Here is a 24,933-nt window from a genome sequence, read left to right on the forward strand (position 1 = left end):
TTCCTATGCTGTTTATTTCGAGAGCCAAATCCTGTGGTCTAAAGAAGGGCTGCTGAAGACACTAGATGCAGTAGAGGCCAGGCGATTCTGCTTGCTGGGAACAGCATGTGGGTCCCCCTGCACTAGTGTGCTGTGGAGCTGTGTTCTCTGCATCCCAGCACACAGATGGTCAGAGGGCTGCTGCTACCCTACAATTGCAATAGCAAGCAAGGAGCATCTCCACTATTGCTGGAAGCTTTCAGTCCGGGCAGAGGCCTTAGCCCTGGATGCCCATTAATTCACGCAGAGGGCTATTCTATTTTGAAAAGCTGGGATGTAAGTAATTAAGAGGAATTGACACCATTGTAATTCGTGTGCAAAGTTCTCAGTTGTGGGCCCAGCTTTGCCCCCTGACTTTCTGAAGGGATGGCTGTGCATTAGGGACAACTGCCCTAAAAGGACTTGTCCGTTTCTGCACCCAATGATTTTATGAAGAAAGGTCAACATTTTCTCTGACAACCACATTAGAACTCCATTGCTTACTAGCACCACATACCACATAGTACAGCCAGACAAATGACAACACCCCTCATCCCCTGCTCCATTCTCTAAAGCTGTGATTTGTAATGGTCTTAAAACTGACCTGTTAATCTCACAGAACATCAATTATTACTTTTTGGCTGAAGCCCTAGAGCAAGATGCAGTCTTAAATCACTTAGATTTCCTGCAGTGACACCTCCCCCTCCACCCCCACCCCCCAAAAAGGGGCACCAGGAAAGAATGTAATTTTCTGTTTGTAACAGGACTACATCAATGCAAACTAGGTATCCTTTAGTTTGCACCAGTAGGGTTTACAAATTGGCATTTAAAGCGCAAGAGCTCTACAATTCACACCCCCAGGACAGCACACCACACAGCCACACCAAGTAGAAAAGACCTAAGACAAGGTTTATTGACACCAAAGGCAGTGATTAAGAAAGAGACTAAAGGGGAATTCTATATAAAGGAAATTCAGAGGCAGCAATACTAATGTGTAATATTTCATTTTAAATACCCAGTCTTTCTGCAACATTTTAAATTAAGCATTTGTCACAGGAACAGTAGATCAATTCTGAAAATGTCTTATCCTTTCCAAGGAAGCCCCCAGATACCACTGTAATGTGTTCAATAGAAAGTCACAAGATACAGCAGGCTTTAAATCCAAAACTTCTTAAATAAGGCATAAGATTAAAGCTCTGTCTTTTTAAGGCTGTCTGAGGGAAAGGGTAGCTGAGTGACAGTTGATCATTCTTGTAACCTGCCTTAAGGTCCAATTTTGGTTCCCACACTACAGAAGGGATGTGGACAAATTGGAGACAGTCCAGTGCAGGACAATAAAAATGATTAGGGGGCTGGGGCACATGACTTAGAATCGTAGAATATCAGGGTTGGAAGGGACCTCAGAAGGTCATCTAGTCCAAACCCCTGCTCAAAGCAGGGCCAATCCCCAATTTTTGCCCCAGATCCTTAAACGGCCCCCTCAAGGATTGAACTCACAACCCTGAAGAGGCTGAGGGAACTGGGGCTATTTAGTCTGCAGAGAGGAAGAGTGACAGAGGATTTGATAGCAGCCTTCAATTACCTGAAGGGAGGTTCCAAAGAGGATGGAGCTAGGCTGTTCTCAGTGGTACCAGATGACAGAACAAGGAGCAATGGTCTCAAGTTGCAGTGTGGGAGGTCTAGGTTGGATATTAGGAAACACTATTTCGCGAGGGGGTAGTGAAGCACTGGAATGAGTTACCTAGGAAGGTGGTAGAATCTCCATCCTTACAGGTTTTTAAGGCCTGGCTTTACAAAGACTTGGCTGGGATGATTTAGTTGGTGTTGGTTCTGCTTTGAGCAGGGGATTGGACTAGATGACTTCCTGAGTCTCTTCCAACCCTAATATTCTATGACTCTATGATTAGGCCTAATCCTTTAGAAAGTAGGGCCTGATTCAAAGCCCAATGAAGCCAGTGGAAAGACTCTCGCTGAGTTCAATGGATTTTGGATTAGACTCTTAGGATATGTCAACACTGCAATAAAAGACTCACAGTTGGCCTGGATGAGCTGACTTGGGCTCACAGGTGCTCAGGCTGATGGGCTATCAAATTGTAGTATGAACATTCAGGCCTGGGCTGGAGCACAGATCTCAGACCCGCCAAGGGGGAGGAGTCCCAGAGCCAGGGTTCCAACCCCAGCCAAAACATCTACACTGCAATTTTATGGCCCCACAGCCCCAGCCTGAGACAGTTGACCTGGGCTAGCCATGTCTGTCCTATGGGTCTTTTATCACAGTGAAGATGTTTCCTAAGACTTGTGCTACAGTCTGAGGTCTGACTGCAGTACAAGTAGACATTCTGGCCTAGCTTGAATAACAATAGCAGTGAAGCCGCAGCAGCATGGGCTAGCCACTCAAGTACATCCCAGGATCCTGAGTGGGTTTGTACAGCTTGTACTGCTGCCCACGTTATTCAGATCAAAGCTAGCTCAGGTATGTCTGCCCATGCGACAGTCACACCTCCGACTGCAGTGTAGACGTAGCCTTAGTGGGTAGGCAAACAAGATGGACGGAAATAGAAAATGCAAGTGAATGAACTCAGATGAGGGGTGGTGGCAGGAGCAGTAGCAAAGACCAGTGACAAAATGAAAGGTACAACCGATTAAGTGAGCAGCCTCAGGATGCATTGTAGGTAGGTAAGTGACCATATCAGTAGGTACAGTGGAAAGATCATGAAAGACAGACAGAGGAGCCTTAAACACAACAAGGGAAAAGGGCTTAGAAGCCAGAAAAGATAGGAGACCCCAGAATCAAGGAGAAAAAAAGAGTAATGTAGAGCAAAAAATTGACCCTGAAAATGAAAAGAAGGGAATACTGTGGCACAGAGACCCCCTTTTCTTAGCAAACAACTCTCACCTCAGACCTGACAAACTCACTACACCAAGCACATCTTGCAGAATATTTATCCATAAAGCAAAACATGTTAGGTAACTACAGAAGGCTTGAAACTTGTCAAGATTTATAATCATTGCAAGATATGTGTGTGGGTAATATTTAAGGAATACTGTATTTATATTGAAAATATGCTTTAGAGACTTGGAGTAAAAGTTAGTCACCAGGGGATAGTGTAGCTGAGTGATGGCCCCATTGGAGCTGTCATCCCGTCCTGTTTAGCTGGTGATGCAATGCAAAGCTCTATTGTTTAGCCTTTCACAATACTAAGACGTGCAAAATCATCAGAGGCAAAGCATCAAAACCTCTTAACGGTAAAAAAAAAAAAACCATTATAACAAGACAGGCCTTTGCCCTGTCCGTGAATAGAAACAAAAGGCTTTTTTCAGTGTAACATGAGAGGGAGAAGCAGTCTGTATCCATTCACTGAGGAAAACCCCGTGTGGAGCTGGGATGTTTTTGTGAATGTTGGAGCCTGCTTCTTGTGGAACCAGCCAGCTCTGCAACAGATTGAACTCTGGGAGGCGGGGGCAGGGGAAAGCCTACTCTATTAGATAGGAAAGGTAACAATTAATAAAGGTAGAGTCAGGTTATGATTTTGTTTTGTATTGTAGCCATTTCCATCACTGTCTCTCGTTTCTAGTTAAGTCTTTACCCTTCTTAAATAGACCTATTTTTGTTTCATTATAAGTGCTCATAAGTGCTGTGTAGTTTACAGGAGTAGTAATTTAAGGTAACACTGGTACACTAGGGACACTGTGCCTCTGGGATCAGAAGATCTGGGATTTCTGAGAGTAGCCAGTGTCAGGGGCTGGATATCCAGGGGAATGATTCAAAAGGACTTAGGGACTGGGGTGCACCTACTTTTAACCTACAAAGTGAAGACAGAGCTGGCATAGCCCAGAGGAAAGCTCTGGAGTGGCTGAAGGACTGGTGCTATTACAGAGCTGACATCCAGCCAGGCACAAGAAAGACTCCCCTCATGGCGGAGGCAGGAGCTATCAAGGTGTCTCACAGTTCTGGGTGCCCCAAGAACGGTCATAAACACATAGGATCAGATTCAACTCTGGTAGTGAAAAAGGGCTGGACAGTGGCTGGATCCGGAATTGGGTCCCTGGCATACAGCAGCTCCCAAACGGTGCAGAGCTACCATAATCATCTCCTGTGCCACTCCCTCCAACCTACCCTGCCAGGGGTACATGCTGAGGGTGAGGGATGCTGGACTCTGGCTACCCTCAGCTGACATTCAGTCTCTTGGATACCATTGCCACACAGCATCAAAAGCCAAAATGCTTGTAACGGATTCCAGCCTCGGGGGTTCCTGGCCAGGAAGCCAATGAGACAGAGGTTTCATATTTAGATATAAACTCACACGGCAAGTTGTGAAGTAGGAATGTGATAAAAGGCACTATCTGAGGGGTCACCTGGAAACCAGACTGCAGCTGTCATGTTCCCCTGGATACTGAATTTGAATCAGACTGCCCCTGATGTCACAAACTCGCGATGCCTCACAACAGCTCATAGCAAGCCAAAGATCAGTGCATGAGATCCACCTCCACCAACAAAGAGACCCCATAAGCTACTGGGAAGTGCAGAAGGACAAAAACTCAGTAGGACTGTATATCTATTCAAAGACTGGTTGGCTGAAGACAGTGTTATGCCATTGAAGGGACTCTTCTGTAGCCTACATTTTCTTTGCATAAATTAATGTTTTATTCAATTTTGGATGCTATTGTTATTTATTAAGTTCCTCTTTGTGCTTGGCACTCAATTTAAATTTATTCACAGCATTATTTTGCTTATGTTTGAGAAACCCGGCAGCCCTTAGACCTTTCTCATGCTCCCTAATGGAAATGCTGCCAGAATAAGAAGCAAGTAAGCATTTCAGTGCCTATCCTGTGCATATGGGGGGAAACGTGACAAACTCGTGTAAAACTCAGCAGCTATTTCCAGGGGAACGGCAATGGATTTCTGAGGGGCTAACTCCACACACACATACACCCAACCTGAAGAAAAGCTACACTGCTGTGGAACAGCTGTACCACAATTGCTACTTGAGCCTAGTGACTGGAAGTGTGCTAACTGCACTACTACACCAAACCCACCCCCATGCAGTTCTTAATCACTGGAACCACATCTGCATGAATTGGAATGAAGGGGATTGCACAAGGTGTAAATCAGGAAAGAACCTGTCTCTTACCATTTTGTAAGAGATAGCAGCCATGTATAGCATCATGTATTCAATAAGGTGGTGGTGCTCTGCTCTCTCCTGCAGTGTAGAGCAGGGCCCTAAAGGCACAATCTTAGCCTAAAGATAGTGCCATAGAGCCAGAGGCAAAAGCGCAAAGCTTCTCTACATTTAATTTTTGTTAAGACAAACAAGCGAACAGCTCTGGGAAATTGCTTGGTGAGATCTAGAGAAAGATGCAGACTAGTAAAAGGAGAAATGAAAAATCAGAAAAATTAATATTATCCAAAACATATGAAGAATTACATTAAGACATGCCTATTGAGGCAGTATAGTTTACGAAGTGACTGGTCACACATCACTAACATCATTATTTGCACTGAAGGAGCACGTAGAGGTCAACCAAGAACAGGACCTTACTGTGCTAGGTGCTCTACAGAGTAATATGGTCTCTGCCCTTAAGAGCATAAAACCTAAGCAGACAAGACAGAAGACGGGTAGGGCAAAAGGATATAACATGCAAGCAGAATAAGCAAAGTCCTGGTTTATAAACATCATCACAGTCCCACTATATTTTCTTAAGGTGCCATGGGGAGGGTTTGTTTCCCTGCTTTTAAAATCATAGAACCTTCTTGAATTTCTTTAGTGTTATTTTACTTTTGCCAGCTCATTTATTAGATCCATCTGCTTTCAGATTTTCTTTGGTAACTGCATGGTTGAAGTGACTCCTGAGATAAACAATTCTTTTTCAAGAACACTACCTAAAACTTAACCAGCAATAGAATGGAGACAGAAATGTCATCAATTAAATCTCTCTACAGTGTTTCTCTTCTTTGTTGCATCGCAGGGGTTAAACTGCTAATGGTTTTATAAGGGAGATTCATTTTTTTCAGATTGTGCTTTAAGGTTCTTTCCTGGCACCTCCAATCAGTAGTAATTACTGTAGTACAATTGTGTTCAATCTATTCCTGTAACAGATCTGGGCCCAATAGTTTGGAAGTTAATTTTTCCCATAAATTCCACTAGTTCCTGGAATTCTCTGTCCACTGTAATTCACAGAATTCTGTATTTTAATATCTTGGAGCTGATTTGCTAGTTCTACTTGCAATCAAAGCACAGCTTTTGATTTGGGGGGGGGGGCTATTTTTGTTTGTTTGTTTTTAAGGCAACTTCATTTAAAACTAACAACCAGTTTGGAGAACAAATTATTATAAACTTGCCCTGAATCAATTTAGGCTGGAAATTACAAAAAGGTTTCTAACCATCAGAGGAATGAGGTTCTGGAACAACCCTCCAATAGAAGTAGTGGGGTCAAACAACCTACCCAGCTTTAAGATGAAGCTTGATAAATTTACAAATGGGATTGTATGATGGGTCATCTATGATAGCAGGGGACTGGACTTAGTGACCCAGGTGGTCCAGTCCTGTCTTATATTTCTGTGTCTCAGATGCATATCTACTATCCCTAATCAAGACCATCAGCATTCCAGCACTTGGAATTTCTCTTCCTGGGCCGGCTTCAATCCTGTGTGTTATTTTTGTGAGCGCCAGAAGCAGCTCATGTGTTGCGGATGCTCAGAGCTGGATGAAATTTGGAATTCTCAGTTCATGGGGAAATTCTGCCATTTCAAAATTTCCTGCTAACTGGAGAGTCCAAACATTTCCATTTTGAAAACACAGTCTTTCCAAAATCAAATATGCTTCCCAGATTCCAGTGCCCCCCAGCTCCAGGGCAGACCACAGGGCCCAGAGGGCTTCCAAACTCCCAGGCCAGCTGGCTCCCCAGCTCCCACAGCTTGGGCAGCAAGCTGACCCAAAAGTCAGGCATCCTGGGGAACCAGCTGGCCCAGGTGTCTTGCTCTGTGGCTGGGAGTCTGGAACCCTGAGAGCCACAGCTCAAGTCAGGGCTTTTACTGCTTCCAGGCTCCCTGATGCAATGCCAGGCCCTAGACCCTGAGAGCCAGGGCTTGAGCTGGGGCTCAGAAGGCTCCCTGGGTTGCCACACTCCTGGTTCCAGTGGCAGGAACCTGGAACCCACACTAAGCTCGGAGCCAGGGCTCCCAGGGCTTTCAGGCTCCCACCTCAGCAGGAAAGAGCCTGGATGTCCTGAGATCTGCATTTTCAGGACTTCCAGGCTCCCTGCCACAGAGCTAGAAGACAAACCACAATCAGAACCAAGGCTCCCAGGGTTTCCAGGCTCCTCATTCTGATACTGGGAGACGGGAAGCCTTGGGGTCCCTGGCCCTGGGGCAAACTGTCCCCAACAGCCCACTAAGTGAGCTGGCAAGGAAATAACAGGGTTCTGTTGGAACTCTGCTTGTGACTCAATGAAACTTCATTTAACCTAAAGTGTTGTCACAAAACTTCTCAGGTTTGACTCATTGCCATTTTCCAACAAAACTCTGTTTTGTTGGAAAATTTCCAATCAGGTCTCATTGTTGGTAACTCTGTAAGTGGAAGAAGAGGGAACTCTGGTTGTGTGTTTGTGTACGCGCACACGCGCAGGCCAAGGCAAAGCAGACATAGAAGGAATCACTCATCTCTGTCTTGCCTTGTCAACAGTAGTGCAGATATTCACAAACCTTCAGCCAAGCTTTGTGTTGGTTTTAAGGAGGCTTAATATAATGGATCTGCACCAGCCTGCCTCCCTTCTTCTCAGTGGTCAGCTATTGCCCCTCACTAACTTTTTAATTTTTAACTGGTTGAAAAATGTGTAAGCCTTAGAAGCTAGAAAATTCTCACATTCTTATCAAGCAGTGGTTATAGCTCCATTATTTGATAGAAATGGCACCAGTCCCTTGGTTTAGCTTTAAAAGAAACAAACCATCCACTGAACAGTGTTATCCTATATACACCACAGAGGCAAAATTCTGACTTTGGCTATCCATATGCAAATTTCATCAGTTAAAATGGAAGTTCCACATGCATATCCCAGTGGGAAATTTGGACATCTACTTTCTGGATTTGATTCTGAAACCAGAGACAACTTAAGCCTTTGTTGAGCAAGGCTGCAAGATGACATTTTGTTGCTTTACACCAAACATGACCAATTCCTGTTCTCCATTATCACATCGCTATACACAGGGCTGGCATAAAGATTCTTTGGACATACCCCACATTTAATGGGGTCATTTTACGTAGTAGTGTGTGTTTTCAGGTAAGGACTAGGGAGAAAATCATCAGGTCCCTCAGCCTTGTGTTGCAGGAATGAGCCCAGCTGCCCATTCCTTATAACCTAAGTGACTGACTTACCTCAGCTGATGTCAGTTTACATTGATGAGGCTACCATCACAGAAAATGAGCTAGAAACAGGCTTTTATTTCAGAGAAAGCTAAGATTCTCCTTTACATTTTTGCCCCTTCCAAATCAAAAAGACTGCTGGTCACGTGCTTCCTGGGACCTAAAGGCTGAGTAGGCTTGCAATGGACTTCCTGATTATTAAATACTTGTGTTCAGTTTCTGTGATCACACTGAAAATATCCCCTCTAAGACAGGCAAAAGCTCAGACTTGAGAGATAGCTATGTACACATAGATATACCAGTAATGATCACTGACCTTTAAGCCCTGGGGACCTCTCCGACCCTCTGCACCCTAAAAGACAAGCGCAATTTATCCAGAACTATGACCAGTAAATGAAAAATAATGGCCCTGGAGCCAAACATGGTACATTAATGGTGGGGAAATGGCTATTCCCAGATAAAAAACCTTGGTTAAGTGAAATTGAAGCTGAGTGTTCATATCAGTAAATTAAGGGTAGAAACTTTACAAAAGTATTACATTTATCAAAATACAGTCATTAGAAATGTAGGAAATTCAGAAGGAAAGTATCTAAACTGCCTTCTCCAGGATGACTTCCCCATTCCCTATCCCCAATGCTAAGGTCAGCAGAAGGAGAGTCCTGGTTCCATGCATGTTAGGCAGTGGGGACTGCATTACTCCCTAAGTACTCTGCTCTTCTTAGCTTCCTTCATGACTATAGTGACACTGTTAAACATCATGGAGGCCTTTTGGGAGCTAACCTCAAGTCCAGATTAGGAGGGACCAGTAAGCAGCCCATTCCTGAGCATTAGCAGGTTCATTGACTCCATTTCCTGGGAGATGGAGGTGGTTCAGCAAATGTCCCCTCAGCCTTAATAGGCTCATCTGACTCCAATGAGTCAAAATAGGCTTGTCAGCTCCCAATGAGCCTATATAGGCTTGTGGGGGAGTAAGAAGCTTACTAAGGCTCATGGGTAGGCGGGGAAGGATTAGGCTTGTCTTTGGTGACTTTCCCAAGTCTCTAAGGCTCATGGAGGGTCCAAGGTCCCCACTGAGCACAAGGCTCAATGGTGGTCATAAATCAGGAATTTCTTGTACGATATATTTAAAATTTGGCAGAAGACTGTACCTCCATCACAGACCAACCCTTCCAAACTTGAGGCCAATATTCCTTTGGTGTAGATTTTTTGTGTGGATAAAAAAGTGGGGAGCAAAATAGGGCTTATAAATGGCAACATCATTGCATCCTCAACTATGGATCAGCTACTTCCATTCCATAAGGATAACTACTCTTACATCAGTGCCCTCTTCACCCAACTCTCCTGGCACTCCATCTGTTCCCGGTTCTCCCTGCAAAATGAAAAGACACAATCAGCCTTTTAAAAAAAATATCAAGTACACATATTTCTTTTTATAGCCCTTCTTTGATATTTTTCCTGGAAATTTTTTCTTCTAATTGGATTGTAATCACTCAAAGCACAGCATTTGTTAGACCTAGTTCTGTGGAAAATGTGGTTAATTAAAAGTATCTAGTCAGAAGGAACTGGTCTGCCTTTCGGTTCCAACCCTTCAACCATAACCATCTGAGATTAAACAAAGGCTTTTGTGGGATCTTTTGTCTGTCCCTGTCTTCCAGAGAAAGCAGATGGTGGGGATTCTGAGGAAAGATTAATCAGAAAGCAGTGACTTTTGTTGCCAGGAATTTATTAAAGTGAAGCTTTTCTCTGAAAAGTGATTATGCAAAAAGAGCAACTTCTTAAGGTCCGGGGCCTGATCCAAAGCCCACTGAAGGCGACTGGGGGGTTTCCATTGACTTTAATGGTCTTTGGATTAGATCCTAGATATATTTTCACACAGTGAATCAGCTTCCCATAGACCAAGGAGTTTTTGAGATGTGACCAGATTTCATATGGATATGCCTATACCTACTGTATCTCTAACTTTGGTATTTGAATAGAATATAGATAAACCCTTCCTTACAGCTTGGAAATCAAGAAATGAGGAACTATGGCCAGAGCTCCTTTGGTTATTTTATTTGTACTGCATCATTGTCTATCAGGATCAGGGCCACTGTACACACATATACTAAGTTTCAAGTTCCTACCCCTACGCGCTTACAGCAAATCTAATTTAACCAGAAAGGATTCAGAAGACATTTTGTAAGCATATATCCAAATCTGAAGAAACAGATCAGAAAGGAGTTCGGTCTTCTCTTAAGGAATAAATCATTTTTAGCAAGCTTACAAGGATGATTTTGGTATTCAGAATGCTTGATTTATTTTTTTTCTAAGCAATACAGTATGAGAAATCCATGGTATTTCACTCGAGTCCTATGAGAAATGAAGTTGGTGGCTCAATCCACCCTGAGAAGTCTTCTGCAGAAATATATTCATGCTGAATCCAGGTAACAAAATTACAAATGATCTTCCTTCTGGTCAAACTGCATTCGACATCATCAGCAAGCACAAAAATGTTACCAGCTGTAGGCACAGCATGGCGTTTCTATGGATTGATACAATAATAAAAAAGGGGCACACCTCTCCAAAGCCCTACGTGCTGCAGACACAGGTTATAAAGTAACATAAAATTAAATAGCAGCTCACCCCCAACAACTGATAGAACTCAACCCTCTAAGAAACACACAGGTCTCCTCCCCACACAGCCCTGTTAGCCCTTAACAGTGCAAAGCTGTGTTTACCTCCTGCCCTGGCTTTCCTTTTTCACCCTCTGGACCAGAGACATTGTTGTTAATTCCGGGATCACCCTGAAAAATCAAGACGATGTTAATTATTTTCGGTAATTTCCTCTTTGCTAGTGTAGCTGCAAAGGCAGGATACGGAAATAGAAGCAGAGTAATAATAATAATAAAAAGGGATTAATTCAGAAGATGACGGTAGCAAGAGGCCTCTGCAGATGCATTTCCACAATCAAAAACGAAAAGCTCTTTGCCCAAAGAGATGAAAACAAAGTATCTGGATGGGCAATGAATTCAAGCTTGTAATTAAATGGTTGATCTGTCTGTTTAGGTATAATTACGCAGGGTCTACATAATAAGATTCCAGGATTGTCACTGTTTGTCATTCTGAAGCCTAAAATGTCTACTGAGTCAGTGGAAGTGATGGAAACAGCTACATGCATGGCTGAGAGTTCTTTTCTGTTAAGAATATCACCAGGTTCATTCATCACTGGGATTCACGGTCTGTTAACACACAAATTGTAAGTTCTCAGCCATTTTGTCTTTACAAACACCTGTGCAGTGTACAGCTACAGTAGCTCCGTGTCTAAGACATGCCTAGAGTCCCAGACCATTGTGATATAAGAGGTAACTCAACCAATCCTACCTTTACCCTAGAGCTAATTTGTATGCAACAGTTTCATTGGTTGCATAAGGGAGACTGCTCAGATGGTGGATTAACTGGCCCAACAGCCACATCCCTGCAAAAGCAGGGGTTTACATGTGCTGGTAAGAACATAATCAGTGATCTTCAGCAAGATTTTATCCTGAAACAAATTGAATTATGCACAAATTTTGTCCTCTTTGAATACAATACAGTTGGACTCAGGGAATGAAATCCTGACTGAAATCCACTGAAGTCATGACAATGGCTAAATTCTCATTTGCTTCAGTGGGGCCAGGATTTCCCTGATTGTTACTAGGACATCTGACAGTGTTCCCGTCTTAACTGAGCATTAGAAACTGGCAGGAGCCACATGATACTCTTTGCTATTTGGAGAAAAGGGCTGCAAAATGCACCTGTAAAGGTCCTCAACCTATGGTGTGAAGAGAGCAGAGCCTCCACTGCATTCTAACTCCTGGTCCTCAGACACGGCTGAAGCCGCTCCATAAGATTAGGGCTCTGCAGTTCATAACAAGGAGGGGTGAAGTCAAAAAGCAGCTTCTCTCACCATCAGTGTACATTTCCAACCAGAAATCAGCCCCCGAGTTTCTTCTAGTGGAATCAGAAGTAACTCCTCCAGATGGCTGCCAATCTGTTTAGAGGATGGGGTTTCAGTTCAGCCAGCAAGTAGGGATTGCATGCCAGGATGGCTACAGAAGGGGCTGTGTTACCATGGATAAGGAAACAGTGAGGCCTGTGCTCCTGCCCCTTTCTGGTATTATTAAGATGGGTATGTATCTTGGGGCATCCACAGATTTCAGGTGCCAAACCTCCAGCCATTAATGAGAGGGGAACTCTCAAAATTCCCTATCAGAGACAGGCAGGAAATAGTTTTTCCATCCAGCAAAAATACCATCAGAGAGAGAGTGAGAAAGAGAGAGACCCCCCTCCCTGGAATAACCAAAAGTCCCTGGTCTGTCTGACTCATAGCAAGGAACTAAACCTGCATCTTCCACATCCCAACTGAGTTCCCTAACCACAGGTCTGTTGGATATTCTGAGGTGGGGATTTCTCTCTCTGACCAGAAATTCCACCCTAGACCTGAGAAACTGATACATTTCCACAAAATGTTTCAGTTTTATCAAACTGGCATTTTCCAACCAAAAGCCATTTAATCATAAAAATTCCTGACCAGTTCTATTCCTGATTTCCTCAGCAGGCTAGTGCTTGGTCCAGGATTATCAGGATGCCCTCAAACGTTACAACAAAATTGACATTTGAGGCAACTTCATCACCAAAATCTGGACATAACATGACAAATCTGGACTCAAAGATGAAGGTTAAAAGCTCTATTGCTATTCACTTCACTGAAAGTCTTTTCAGCCTGTCAAAAGTTAAGAGATACCACAGACTTTACTTACATGGTCTCCTCTTAGACCAGGCTCTTCACGCTCACCCAATTCTCCTCTAGGTCCTTTTCTACCCTTAAGTCATGAAGAAAGCACATACAATTAGAATACAGGTAGAGAGCTACAGTATTAATGTCATCGTTAGATCTTTAGGGCCAGATCCTCACTGCCATAAATTTGCATAACTCTATTAAATCAATGGAGCTATACTGATTTGCACCAGATGAGAATCTGGCTTTTACACTTAAAATATATCTAACCAGTTTATATCAAATAATTAGAGAATGTGCAGCTGTTAAGAGGTCACAGAGGTTGCAGATTTGGCAGTAAAGGTTGGAAAGATGACAGAAGCTTCCATCAGGGCTAAAGACATTTTACCTGTTTTCCTGCACTGCCTTTTTCTCCAGAAGACCCAGGAGATCCTCGTTTTCCCTAGAAAAATAAAAATACAAACAAACAATGTTCTTTCTTTCAGGTGAACCTCATTCATTTAATTCAGTACATGTGAATAAAGGTTACCTCTGATCCATCAATCCCATCAATTCCATTTTCACCATCTTCACCCTGTTGGTATAAATAAAAATCCACATTAGCACACTAGTGAGCATTTGGGGGCAAGGAACCTGTCTTTCTATATGTACAGTAAAGCACCTAACATGCTTTTGAATACTTTCAAAAGTAAGAATAATAGTTATTAAAAATATGAACTTCTTCAAGAAGAAGAACCCTCTTCACTTTGCCATCAGTCATTTTTTCACATCTCCTTTACCACTTGCAGCATCCTTAAAATCTCAACAGCTTCCAGTATATAATCAGTTTGCATTTGATCTAGCATTTAGGTTCTCTTGTATTTTTGGTGCTCAGTTGTTTTACTTATTTACAGTGTACTGTGTTCTTTTTAGGGCATTTTATATTGTGGTTATTATACTTAACAGCTGGTAACAATTCATAGATTATTTATGGATTCAAAGATGACCTCCTGTATAACACAGACTAGGAAACTTCCCCAAAATAATTCCTAGAGCATCTCTCTTAGAAAAACATCTCTTTACTGGAAGTACAAACTATGTAAGAGTTTTGTAGACTTTGGGACAAATAAAGGCAATCCATTTTAATGGATTGTTTAAATAGAATTCTGCTTATTGGCATCAGGGTGGATTTTGATACTTTGACTCTAAAACAGCTTCACTCAAAACTGTGAATGCCTCCATGTTGTGTTAAAGATGTCATTTATCCAAACATTCTTAGAGCCAATCTGATGGGTGTGTAATTAGTGTTGAGACACCTGCTTTTGATTACTCCTTTCCCAGGGCAGCAAGGGCTAAGAGCTCTGAGAGGATGACCTAGTCAGATCCAGTGGAAAGCCAATGATTCCTCTGGTTGATCTCAGAAAAGGGTTAATGGGATCTGAAAGTAGTCCATTCAGTCCTTCATAACTGAAATTCTTCAGCCAGGAGTTGTTTTTTTACAGGACTGGTAGGACTAATACATTACACAATCTACAGTCACCTTTTTGTATTGCAGCTGAGATCATATCACTAAAAAAATCAGAGCAAGTATCAGCCATTTCTGGAAGACAATGTCTTATAAAATAGCAACCCAAACCTCAGAAGCTTGTAATGTGAACTTGCTGTTCAGATGAAGAATTTGACCTTTGAATGTAATTGTCCTGAAGATTTACAGCTACAAGACATAAATGTCAGTGGGGAAACTCCTGAAATGTTTTAGAATTGCCCTAGTAGTTTTCTTTTAATTGAAAACTAAATGGTACTTGGAGTACTCATCTTCTCCTTTTGTTTACCCTTTACAAAAAGAAGAAATTTACTCTGATGCTCAGCTGGAATAAAGAAAGAGATGAAAAGGGACCTTAAATTGTTTTGTTACCTTGAGAATCGAAATGGGTAATACGCAAACACCTTGAAAGTGACTTTAAGGGCCTCTTCTAAACCATTGAAGTCAATGGGACTCAATCTGATAGCTCTGATATCTTCGTAAATTGTTGTTAGCTTGGCCTTGGCAGTAATTAGCACTATATATTACATGCTTATGGGGCAAATTTCATTAGTCAGTGAAGGAGAAAAAAATTAGACTGTTCCAAATCTCTTAGCTCATAAATCAGTGTTTACTGTATAAATATTCCACAACCACATCCTAAGAGATCACCACTTTTGTTTTTGCATTTTTTTATTTTTCTTTCTCATGTTAACAGATCTGACCCCAAGTTTATAGTATCACATACCAAGTACAGCTTTTTCTAAATAACTGTCTCTAAAAGACTTGCATGAGACCAAAGTTCTGATTCTCTTGACCTTACTGAGTTACCAGTATTGAATCCTTTCTTTGAAGCGGAGAGTTTCATTTTTAAATAACTTAAGAGGACACAATGAGCAGAGTGACTGAAGCATGTGTTATGGCTGAGATGCACATCCCAGATGAGAATGTTAGCAATGAAAGATATACGCTTTCCAAATGAAGTTTCATAATGGTAGCCAAAAAAGGTGAAGGAGTCTTTGTATGTCAATAGGGTGGGCTTTGATTCAAGGACTGCACTAGTTTTTAGACTGCACTTTGTCTACGGCACACACATTAAGGCTGACATTTTCCTAAGGCAATTAGGCATTCTACTATCGCTGGGTTTCAGCGTGATTTGGATACCTAACTCCCCTAGGCTCTTCTGAAAATCCCACCCTAGATTTCAGTCCATTTGAGCCAAAATCAGCAATGGTTTTGAAATCAATCATCAGGGCTGAATTGACCCTTCTTTTACTGTTGTGTTTTAGATCTTTAGAAAAAGAGAAAGGTAAGGGAATTCAGGAAACAGACTTACTACTCCCAGCACCTTTGCATTACCTCCTAGAACCAGCTAACCAGAGCCAGGGGAAGTTCTGGCAACCCTTTCTTGTGCCCCCAATAGCCATAATTTGGCCCTTGGAATAGTGTCACATTGGTAATTACTGCTGACTTTTTCACTGTGAGCAATTTAGGTCAAATTTCTGCAGTCGTTCAGTTCAACTGAATCACACATCAACCGTCCCTTAATAGTCTAGGAGCAGTTCCCAACCCAGCATATATTTGCACAATTATATTGCAAATCCACACAATGTTTTTAAACTCAATTTTTGATACCCTTTGCCTTTGGGTCTTTAGCTAGCTTTCATACTTTCATCCTACAACATAAAGTAGAGATGACAGGACTGTGTATAACCAAGAGCCGTTTTATTGGAAGAAATTATAGAAAGAACACATACCCGAATTCCTCGATAGCCTCTTGCTCCCTGAAATTAAAAATAAGTTCTGTTAAAATTTAAACTACACCAAAAAACAGCTGAAGTGTTTTCTAGAGCTGGTGCAGGAGCAAGAAGCAGCTTGCTGAATCGATCACAGGCAGCTGCCAATGAAGGATCGAGTTTCAGGATCTACCCCATGAAAGCTCCTTGGTGCCCCAGGGCAGATTGACATTTCAGTTCCTGTCCTAGCAATCAGGTTGGTTCGGCTTTAACTCCTCAGTAGGGCTCTGTAGCAGCTCCATGGGTGGGAGATTCATTGGAGAGCTGCTGAATCAGCAGACTGTCCAGCCACCATTGCAATGTTCTTGTCCTGGCCAGCGCCATCTAAGACTAGATACAAGACCAGCACACCCAGAAGCTAGAGGGTCACTCTGGTATTCTGAAAACAGGGCATAGCCATCCATAGGTCCTTAAAGAATGCAAAGAAGGGAACTCTTCTAGGTGCAAAATAGGTATATGGAAAGTAAAAATAAAAGGGGGGGGGGAATAAAGAATTCTTCTAACACTTGCCTTAGGACCTCTAACACCCGGGCATCCTCCTTCTCCTTGAGTTCCATTGAAGCCCATTGGACCTCTCTCCCTCTACAAAGCAAGGTAGAGTGTTAAAATTCATGCGTTAAAAATTGGTCACTTGTTATTTAAAAAGCTACAATTAAAGCAAGCCAGAGTTCTTTAATTATCATCATCCACTGCACTAGGGACCTGACTAGGGCCCACTGAACTCAATGGGAATCCTCATATTGTCGTCAAAGGGCTTTGAGTCAGTCCCTGCGAAGTTTGAGCTGCATCACTGTTCTATGTACTTACTATCATGTTATGTTTTGTCCCCCCACCACACACAAAAATCTTTCTGACTCTGAAATCTTGATTTTTGAAGATTGATTCTTTTTAAAACTTGTCCTGAACTGAATACCCCTTTCCTCTCATATGGACATCTAGTCTTGGAAGGATTATTCTATGGGTCTCCTAGGGATGACATGTAGACTGGTGAAAAGATACAGATATTTTGTTTGCAGTGTTGTTGTAGCTGTGATGGTCGCAGGATATTAGAGAGACTAAGTGGGTGAGATAATATCTTGTTTCGACCAACTTCTGTTGGCGAAAGAGACAAGCTTTTAAGCTTACGCAGAGCTGTTCTTCAGGTCTGGGAAAGGAACTCAGTGTCACAGCTAAATACAAGGTGGAAGAATCTTTAGCAACAATCTTGTCTCAGAGATCACATCTGTAATCTGTGAAAAAACTGGAGACAATTTAGGAGCATCCAGGAGCAGCCCCCAAAGACAGCAGCAAAATCTTTCATGAAGACTCATTAGAGTATTGTCTTAATAAAAAAACAAATTCAGAGTAAGAGAGAGAGAGAGAGAGAGATCATTTGGGGTCTGATTGTGAAAGACTTTTGCAAAGACAGACAAGGGAGGAGGAGGGCACAAGCAGAGGCTTGTGTACCTCTCTCTTGTGCAGTCCCTGGGCCCTCTTCTCTACCAGTGTAATTACTCCAGATTTACACTAGTGCAAATGGGATCAGAATCTGGTTCCAGTTATAAAATAGTGATATACTGGCACAACATTATACAAAAGTGCAAGGGCAATAATGCAGCCGCATTCTGGACCTTACGCATAGCCCCATGTCCTACTGGACACATTAGACCTAAATTATGAGCTGGTTATCATGGAATAATAAAGCAGGGAGCCTGTAGTTACATGATACTGCCCCTTCAAGTTCTCCCTTCCTCAGTGCACCACACACCTTAGTCCAGCACAGTATAATCAGCACAATATACCTTGTGTTAGTTATTTTATTACATTTGATTGTTTTGGCTTCCTCAAATTCTCAATGTACTGCAGATTTTTATATTGAAGTCAGGAAAAGCTGGAGGGCTTAGCAGCTGAAAGGGGAAAGTGGGGACATGGGAGTTGCTTTCAGGTTATAACACCCATGAGGCAATGAGGAATCAATGCATTTCCTTTTTCCCTCCCCTTTCTTGGCAGGGATGGAGGTGACCTGAAATTTTGGAAAGTTCATTTCTTTCATCTTTCTGCTGCTTAAGATGAGTCATGGCCTCTGGGGTTGGAGGGCACAGCAACAGAGAGTGCTTTCTCCACAATCCCAGTTTGGAGGCGTTCTCCCACTGCCGGCACCAACCGGGCTGTCTTCTGGACAGCCCCAGACAGTATCTCCAGCGGCAAGGTCAAGCTAGCCAAGCACACACCAAGAGCAGAAATTACTCTCATGGAGCTTGCATGCTTGTATATAGTTATCTCAGAATGGGTTTTTGGTGTGCATCAATAAAGTTTTTTAGGAGAGATGTTCAAGTGACGTGGCTGCAACACTATAAAACTAGTTCTCTGTTTATCCTGGAAAATAAATTAATTTTTGTTGGCCTTCTCTGGGTGATGTCCCAACAGAATTTATGATTTTAAAAAGGAGGAAAAGAACATTTCTAGCCTTTTGAGTGTGTTATGCTGAAGTCTACAGCAGTAATAAATAACTCATTGCAAAGCCGTTGGTAAATGCACCAAAAATAATAACCTTATGCTGCTATACTTGCAATTGGCTTTTCTTATTATATGCTGGTTTACGCTGAGAGGGAAAGGATGGCCTTGTGTGAGAGGCACATGACTGTAAATCAGGAGCTCTGAGTTCTATTCCGAGCTCCGCAACAAGTAGATGTGATGTTGGCAAATCATTTGGTGCTACGTTCACCAAAAACTATGTGCAGTAGAAGTCGTAGGCAATCCCCTTTCTGTGTACAAGCAGTGGTGGTACATTTTCCAAGGTCTGTGGGGGGTTCCCAACATCCCCCTTAAAATGAAGGAAGGCAAAATGTTTACTTACATTTCCACCTTCCTCATCAGGATGGCCAGGAGATCCCTTGAAGCCTACACCTCCCTGAAAGAAACAAATGAATAAGATAAAACTGTCTCAGTTTTCCTCTTCCGCAACACAGTGCTCCTTTACATTTGATTACAGGAGGGTGGCTGCAGAACTGTGCATGTGCATATAGAAAACATACCTTTCAAACCAGAGTCGATTGTAAAGGGGAGAAAAAAAGCTGCAACTTGGACATTTCCACAACCACTACTAAAAGCTGCATACACTTGAGAAATATTCATTAGAACAGTGTTCAGGATACGCCTTTGGTGTGATCTCTGGTGACAGCCAGAGAGATCATTGATAGGTTTGATTTTATTCAATAACTTCATTAATGATCTGGAATAGGAAATAATAGACATGCTAACAAAGTTCACAGAGGGTACTATATTGTAAGGAGTTAGATACCATTGAGAACAGAGAAATAATATATTCCAAACAGACCTAGAGATATTAAAAATATGTGCAACGACAATTTATTTTTGACTTGGAATGATGAAAAACTCATTGTCTCTTGGGGAAAATAACCCAAAATGCAAATATTCAGTGTGCAGGAGAAGCCTGGAAAACCAAAATGCTGAAAAAGAACTAGGAATGGCAGTGGACGGGCAATTAGTCATGAATTTTCAATATAATACGGCAGCAAAGTTTGCTTGAACGATTGTCAGCTGCATTTGCAAAGGCTTCATGTCACAGGACAAGGAGTTAACAGTTTTTCTCTACACAGCCCTGCTGAAACTGTATCTTCCATATAGCTTTTATCGTCTGGGCACCATATTGCTGGAAAGATATTGACAAAATAGAGGGGTTTATAGAAGAGCAGCAAAAATAAGCAAGGAGCTGACAGGATTGATTTATGAGTAAAAATAAGAACTGCATACATACATCTTGTCTAAGTGAGGACTAAGAGGGCTATGATAACGGTGAACAGATATCTGAAGAGGATGTTTAAATTTTTCTGTGACTATTAAAAATAACTTGAGAAACTGTCTTTCAGAAACCCTGGGTGTTTGCCATAAAAGAGTGGTTTTTACATATGTCTTTCTTTTCCTTCCTACAAAGTATACACTGTCAAGATGATGACTTATTTATAGGAAATAGTTAATTAAGCCTCTCTGGATGGCAAATTATCCATGAACAGGCAAATTTTGTCTGCTACTGGAAATTGTTTGAGCATTATACAGGCGCATATTCCAACATGTGGGTTATTTACAAATTATTTGCTTCAATTATTCAATATTTGTGATGTCAGACAATTCACTCTGATCACATGATAAAGTTTCACCTTCCTGAGTGGATGACAAATTTTTATAAACAGCAAAAGGGAAAATAAATCCAGGTCAAACAGAGTGACCAGTGCACAGATCTGCACAAGTTTTTGCTTTCTGAGAATATATTTGTAACTAAAAGAATGATGCTATGAATGTTAGCCTAGAATGAAAGAAAAGGGTTGTGAATGCAAAAGGAAATTCATAGCTCTTGTTTGAATCAATGTTTGCAAATACTTCCCCTCCTTCCTCTCCAGCCCATATTCATTCAGCAACAGTGTATTATAACCAATTGTTTGTCTCTCTTCCAAGTGAGACACATTTTTCACTCTTCGTTTTATTAAAGAAGCAGATAGAATGGAGAGGGCCAGATCCTGCCATGCTCTGTGACAAGAAAAAGAAAGGAGGCCAGAGCTGAAATATCTGGAACTTAATCTCGGGGCCTCAGTTTATTCATATGTAAAATGGTTAGAACAGCAATACAGGGGTGTTACAAACCAAAGCTTAATTAATTAATAACAAGTCTCTCAGATAAATGGCACTATAGCAACTCAAAGTAGTATTATTAAATATTATACAAGAAAAATGGCTACAGTTTGTTTTATAAACCAGCCTCTGTTTGGAGTGGCTGGCATGCTCCATGTTATAGCACCATTCCAAGTAGGAAAACTTCAACCAGTAGAGCCCCCCCATAACCTGATCTGATGGATTTCAGGAAAATATTCGAGAAAGCAAAGTGAGTAACAAGATTTTTTTAAACAGAAAGTTTTGGAAGGACAGTACGATGCCAGGTGTGGCAACTCTGGCACATGGATGCAGTAGTGGGATGAGAAAGAAGAACGAGAAAGCGCAAGAGAGGTGATGTTGGTGACTGGTGGGAAGGTGGCTAGCGTTCAAATTGCTCATACAGCAGTAGTAAGCTACCAAAGGCAATTAGCCATAATTACTAATAAAGCTCATGGTCAAGTGAGGAAGGGACAGGGTTATTTCTGATTACTGAATTGGCCTAAGGAGCGTGTTCAATGGCCATTAGTGTCAGAAGTCACACAAGCCACCTGTTTTTCTGTGTGTTTTACTGGTCAATATTTTTATAAGAAAAACATATACTAGGATAAAATTTACATTAGAGAAATGATCAAGCTTTTGTTTCCTGTTGTACTGGCAAGATTTGCAGGTGTTTTATGTGTATAACACTGAACTACTTTAAAAAGATTGGCAAAACAAAATAACTAACCAGTAGACATTTTTGTACACTTACCTTCCTCCCAGGAGGTCCAGTTACACCACGAAAACCATGTTCTCCAACACACTTAGCAAGAATATTGCAGCATTTTCTTTCAGCAACCACGTCCTGCAAAACAATTCTTGATATACTAGTTTATCAATCAGATTGCCAAAATGTGATGGGTTTTGTCTTTGTTCATATCACAAAGGGACTTACAAGTTCTTTCCGTAAGATGTTTGGAAGTTCTGGAAATCCAATGCTCAGAGGTTGCTTGTATCCAAATCCTCTGCCAAACTCTATTTCCTGAAGTTCATTCAAATCCTGCATATTTTCCAGGCCAACCATTAAAAGTGCATCAAGGCCTTAAAAAAGAAATATGTTAAAACTGTTGTTTACCTGATCTGCTTTAATAATTAGAATAATGACCATAAAATATTTGGTTTTTGAAGTGACCCATAGATAGAGCTGGTCAGGAATTGTTCAATTAATCTGTTTTGTCGAAAAAATGTGGATTCCTCAAAACCGAAACCATTTGCAGAACAGGGGCGTGGACAAATTTACCAACTCAGAAAAAATGTTGAGGAAAGGATTTTGAAAATGTCAGTTTCATTTTGATATTTTCAAAATGAAAAGTGCTGGTTTTCCTGTTCAAAATGACTTTTTGTTTCAAAATTTGAGCTAACTGGAGGTTAAAAAAGAAAGAAGGTTGAAACCAAAATGAGACATTTCAAAAGGTTTCAACTGACCTGAAATGAAAAATGTCGACTTTTCAGTTGAATATTTTCATGAGCAGACAGCTACTTTCTGTAGTAGAATTCCTCCCAAAGTTATGTTGCCTCCTGAAATGCAGTGTCTTAGGGAGCCATCTATTTACTCTGTGCTTACATCTATTCCTTGCTATTACAGCAAGGTGAGAGACCATCGTATAGTCTCTGATCTTAGACTTAGAAAGGAAAATAGAGGAATCTGGCTCACTCAGAGAAGGGAGGGTGCTCATCAAGAATTCTTGGGCAACGCCATAACCATGCAAATCAGCGTGAGTATGTGGAAGGTCTGCAGTGGGAGAGGAACTCTTTGAGTATGTCTACATTGCAAAATAAACCAAAAACCCTGCAGCAGCAAATCTCAGAGCCCAGGTTGACTTACTTAAGCTTGCGGAGCTAAAAATAGCAGTGTAAACATTTCCTTTTGAACTGGAGCTCAGCCTCTGAAACCCAGCGAAAGATGTGGGTTTCAGAGCCTGAGCAAGAACCTCTATACTGCTATTTTTAGCCCCAAAATGTGAGCCTGAGTCAGTTGACCCAGGCTCTGAGACTCGCTGCTTGTGAGGCTCTTTTTGCATTGTAGATTTATCTTCTGATGCAATGCAATGCTGGGCTGTCATAACAGGCCATACCTTTAATGTGAAGAGAGTCTGCTGTTGTTCTGAGCATTTCTATAGTATCATCCAGCCCATCTGTAAACACTAAAAGAACCTATGAAGAAAACACTGAATTACCATGGTGGTTAGCAGAAAATATGAAAAAAACAACCATAATAATATCACCACCACTTTTCCTGGGTAGTTCTCAAAGCGCCGTGCAATCTTTGATGAGTTGAAATTTCAGGTTAACTTAAAAATTACAATTTAGTATTGAAAATTGGTGACAATGTAGCTTAAAAAGGACAGAGTCATGGTAATTAAGCCCCAAAATATCTCTGGTTTGACAGTGGCTCCATTTGGAAGGATTTACCTTGTAGACTGCAACTTTTATTAGTGTAAACAGTTCAGGTAAGTACCCAAATGTTCTGGGCAAGGGGCCATTTCTATTCTTGTTTACAATTTGAAGGACTTTCACTGAAGTCAGTGGAGTTCTCCAGATTGACCCTGGTGTAACTAAGAGAATTTAGAGCAAGCAGTGTTTTTCCTTTGGGTGACGGCAGTCCAGGACTGGATTTGTCAGACTAACAACATAACAATGCTGGACTGGGTTCTCTGGTCCATTCTGCCTACTTGATGCTTGATTCAGCCATAGATGGACAGCAAAGAATTCCCCAAGCACACAAGAACTCTCCACTGGTGTAAGGCTGGCATATGCGGCTGAGTCAGCTCCTGTGCCAGCTACTCCACACCCCCAAGGTAGGAGGAGAGAAGGGGCATATTAACACCAAGACAGCGGGTATTGGTGAAGCAAAGCTTCACTACCTCTATCCTCCAATGGTATAAAGTCTCCAGTGGCATAAATTAGATCAGGCCCCCCATCTGCCCTCGTGGAGCTCAGATGCAGTGGCAAATTGAGCCCCTACTGTGCAAATAATCTATCAAAGTGTTGGAAAGTACCTTTCTGTTCCCACTCTTAAGCATGGTGGGATCAGTTTTTGATTGGAATAAATCCGAGTCTTGCTCAGTTAATGACTTCAAGATTGGCTTCAGTATTCCATAACCAAACAGAACAACAAACAACAGATGAACGGCAAACTACAAAGAACCAGAATCATTGTGTCTCATCCAACAGATGAGCAAAAACTTGTTGCTGTTCAGTGACCTATGAAAAATGAATTCATGATGTCAGTTCTGTTCTAAGTAAATAGTCAGGTGTTTATGTCATGCACACAAGTGCCAGAACAAAGGGCAATAACGGGTGCCCTTCTGGCTGTCGCCAATAATTAAATGGGTATGAAGTCTGAGCTACCTTCCAATTCCTAGAATGGTGACGACAGTGGAGTCGTACAGATGTAGCTAAAAGCAGCATTAGGTCTGCAGGATCTTTGTTACTCGTCATCATCCATAAGGAGGGAAGAATTCAGCTCAACTCTCAGATTCCACATTGCATTAGTAGAATTGGCAGTTAGAAAAATAACATTTTTATAGGTAAACTGAGCAAATTTGTTCAGAAATCATTGCGATGCAATACAAGTGGATCCTCATGATGCCATTTCATAGTCATCATTCAGATAAGACTTGCACTTTACAGATTTCAACAGAGAAAGAAGAAAAACCCAAAACTTTAGATATGCACCACTCCACACACCACAGAAGAAAGAATTCTAAAAATGCTGAATATGGAGTTTATATTCTTATCTGCCAGCATGGGGATTTGTGTCTGCTCCTCAGAATGGAAGTGAGAATACACTTTTCAGTGAGCATTCTAAATTAA

General features: G+C 41.6%; 1 protein-coding gene and 1 long non-coding RNA gene across 2 annotated transcripts in view; both read right to left on the bottom strand.

Annotated features, from left to right (window-relative positions):
* Positions 1–16,835, bottom strand: part of LOC144930175 (uncharacterized) — a 60,505-nt gene extending 43,670 nt beyond the window's left edge. Inside the window, exons 1-9 of the mRNA XM_078851330.1 lie at positions 16,770–16,835; positions 16,393–16,419; positions 13,664–13,708; positions 13,523–13,576; positions 13,157–13,219; positions 12,304–12,387; positions 11,096–11,161; positions 9,694–9,747; positions 8,695–8,730 (exon numbers count right to left, since the gene is read on the bottom strand). Of these exons, the coding sequence (XP_078707456.1) occupies positions 8,695–8,730; positions 9,694–9,747; positions 11,096–11,161; positions 12,304–12,387; positions 13,157–13,219; positions 13,523–13,576; positions 13,664–13,708; positions 16,393–16,419; positions 16,770–16,835 (495 nt within the window). The remainder of the gene's footprint in view (positions 1–8,694; positions 8,731–9,693; positions 9,748–11,095; positions 11,162–12,303; positions 12,388–13,156; positions 13,220–13,522; positions 13,577–13,663; positions 13,709–16,392; positions 16,420–16,769) is intronic.
* Positions 16,836–16,940: 105 nt separating this feature from the next.
* On the bottom strand, positions 16,941–22,099 carry LOC144930232 (uncharacterized). The gene is made up of 4 exons (XR_013635386.1): positions 22,013–22,099; positions 21,830–21,935; positions 19,268–19,321; positions 16,941–17,013 (listed from the first exon to the last, which is right to left on the bottom strand). It is a non-coding gene; the product is annotated as an uncharacterized LOC144930232 (long non-coding RNA).
* Between the last annotated feature and the right edge of the window lie 2,834 nt (positions 22,100–24,933).

The sequence above is a fragment of the Lepidochelys kempii genome, chromosome 2, assembly GCF_965140285.1.
Source record: "Lepidochelys kempii isolate rLepKem1 chromosome 2, rLepKem1.hap1, whole genome shotgun sequence".
Taxonomy (NCBI): Eukaryota; Metazoa; Chordata; order Testudines; family Cheloniidae; genus Lepidochelys; species Lepidochelys kempii.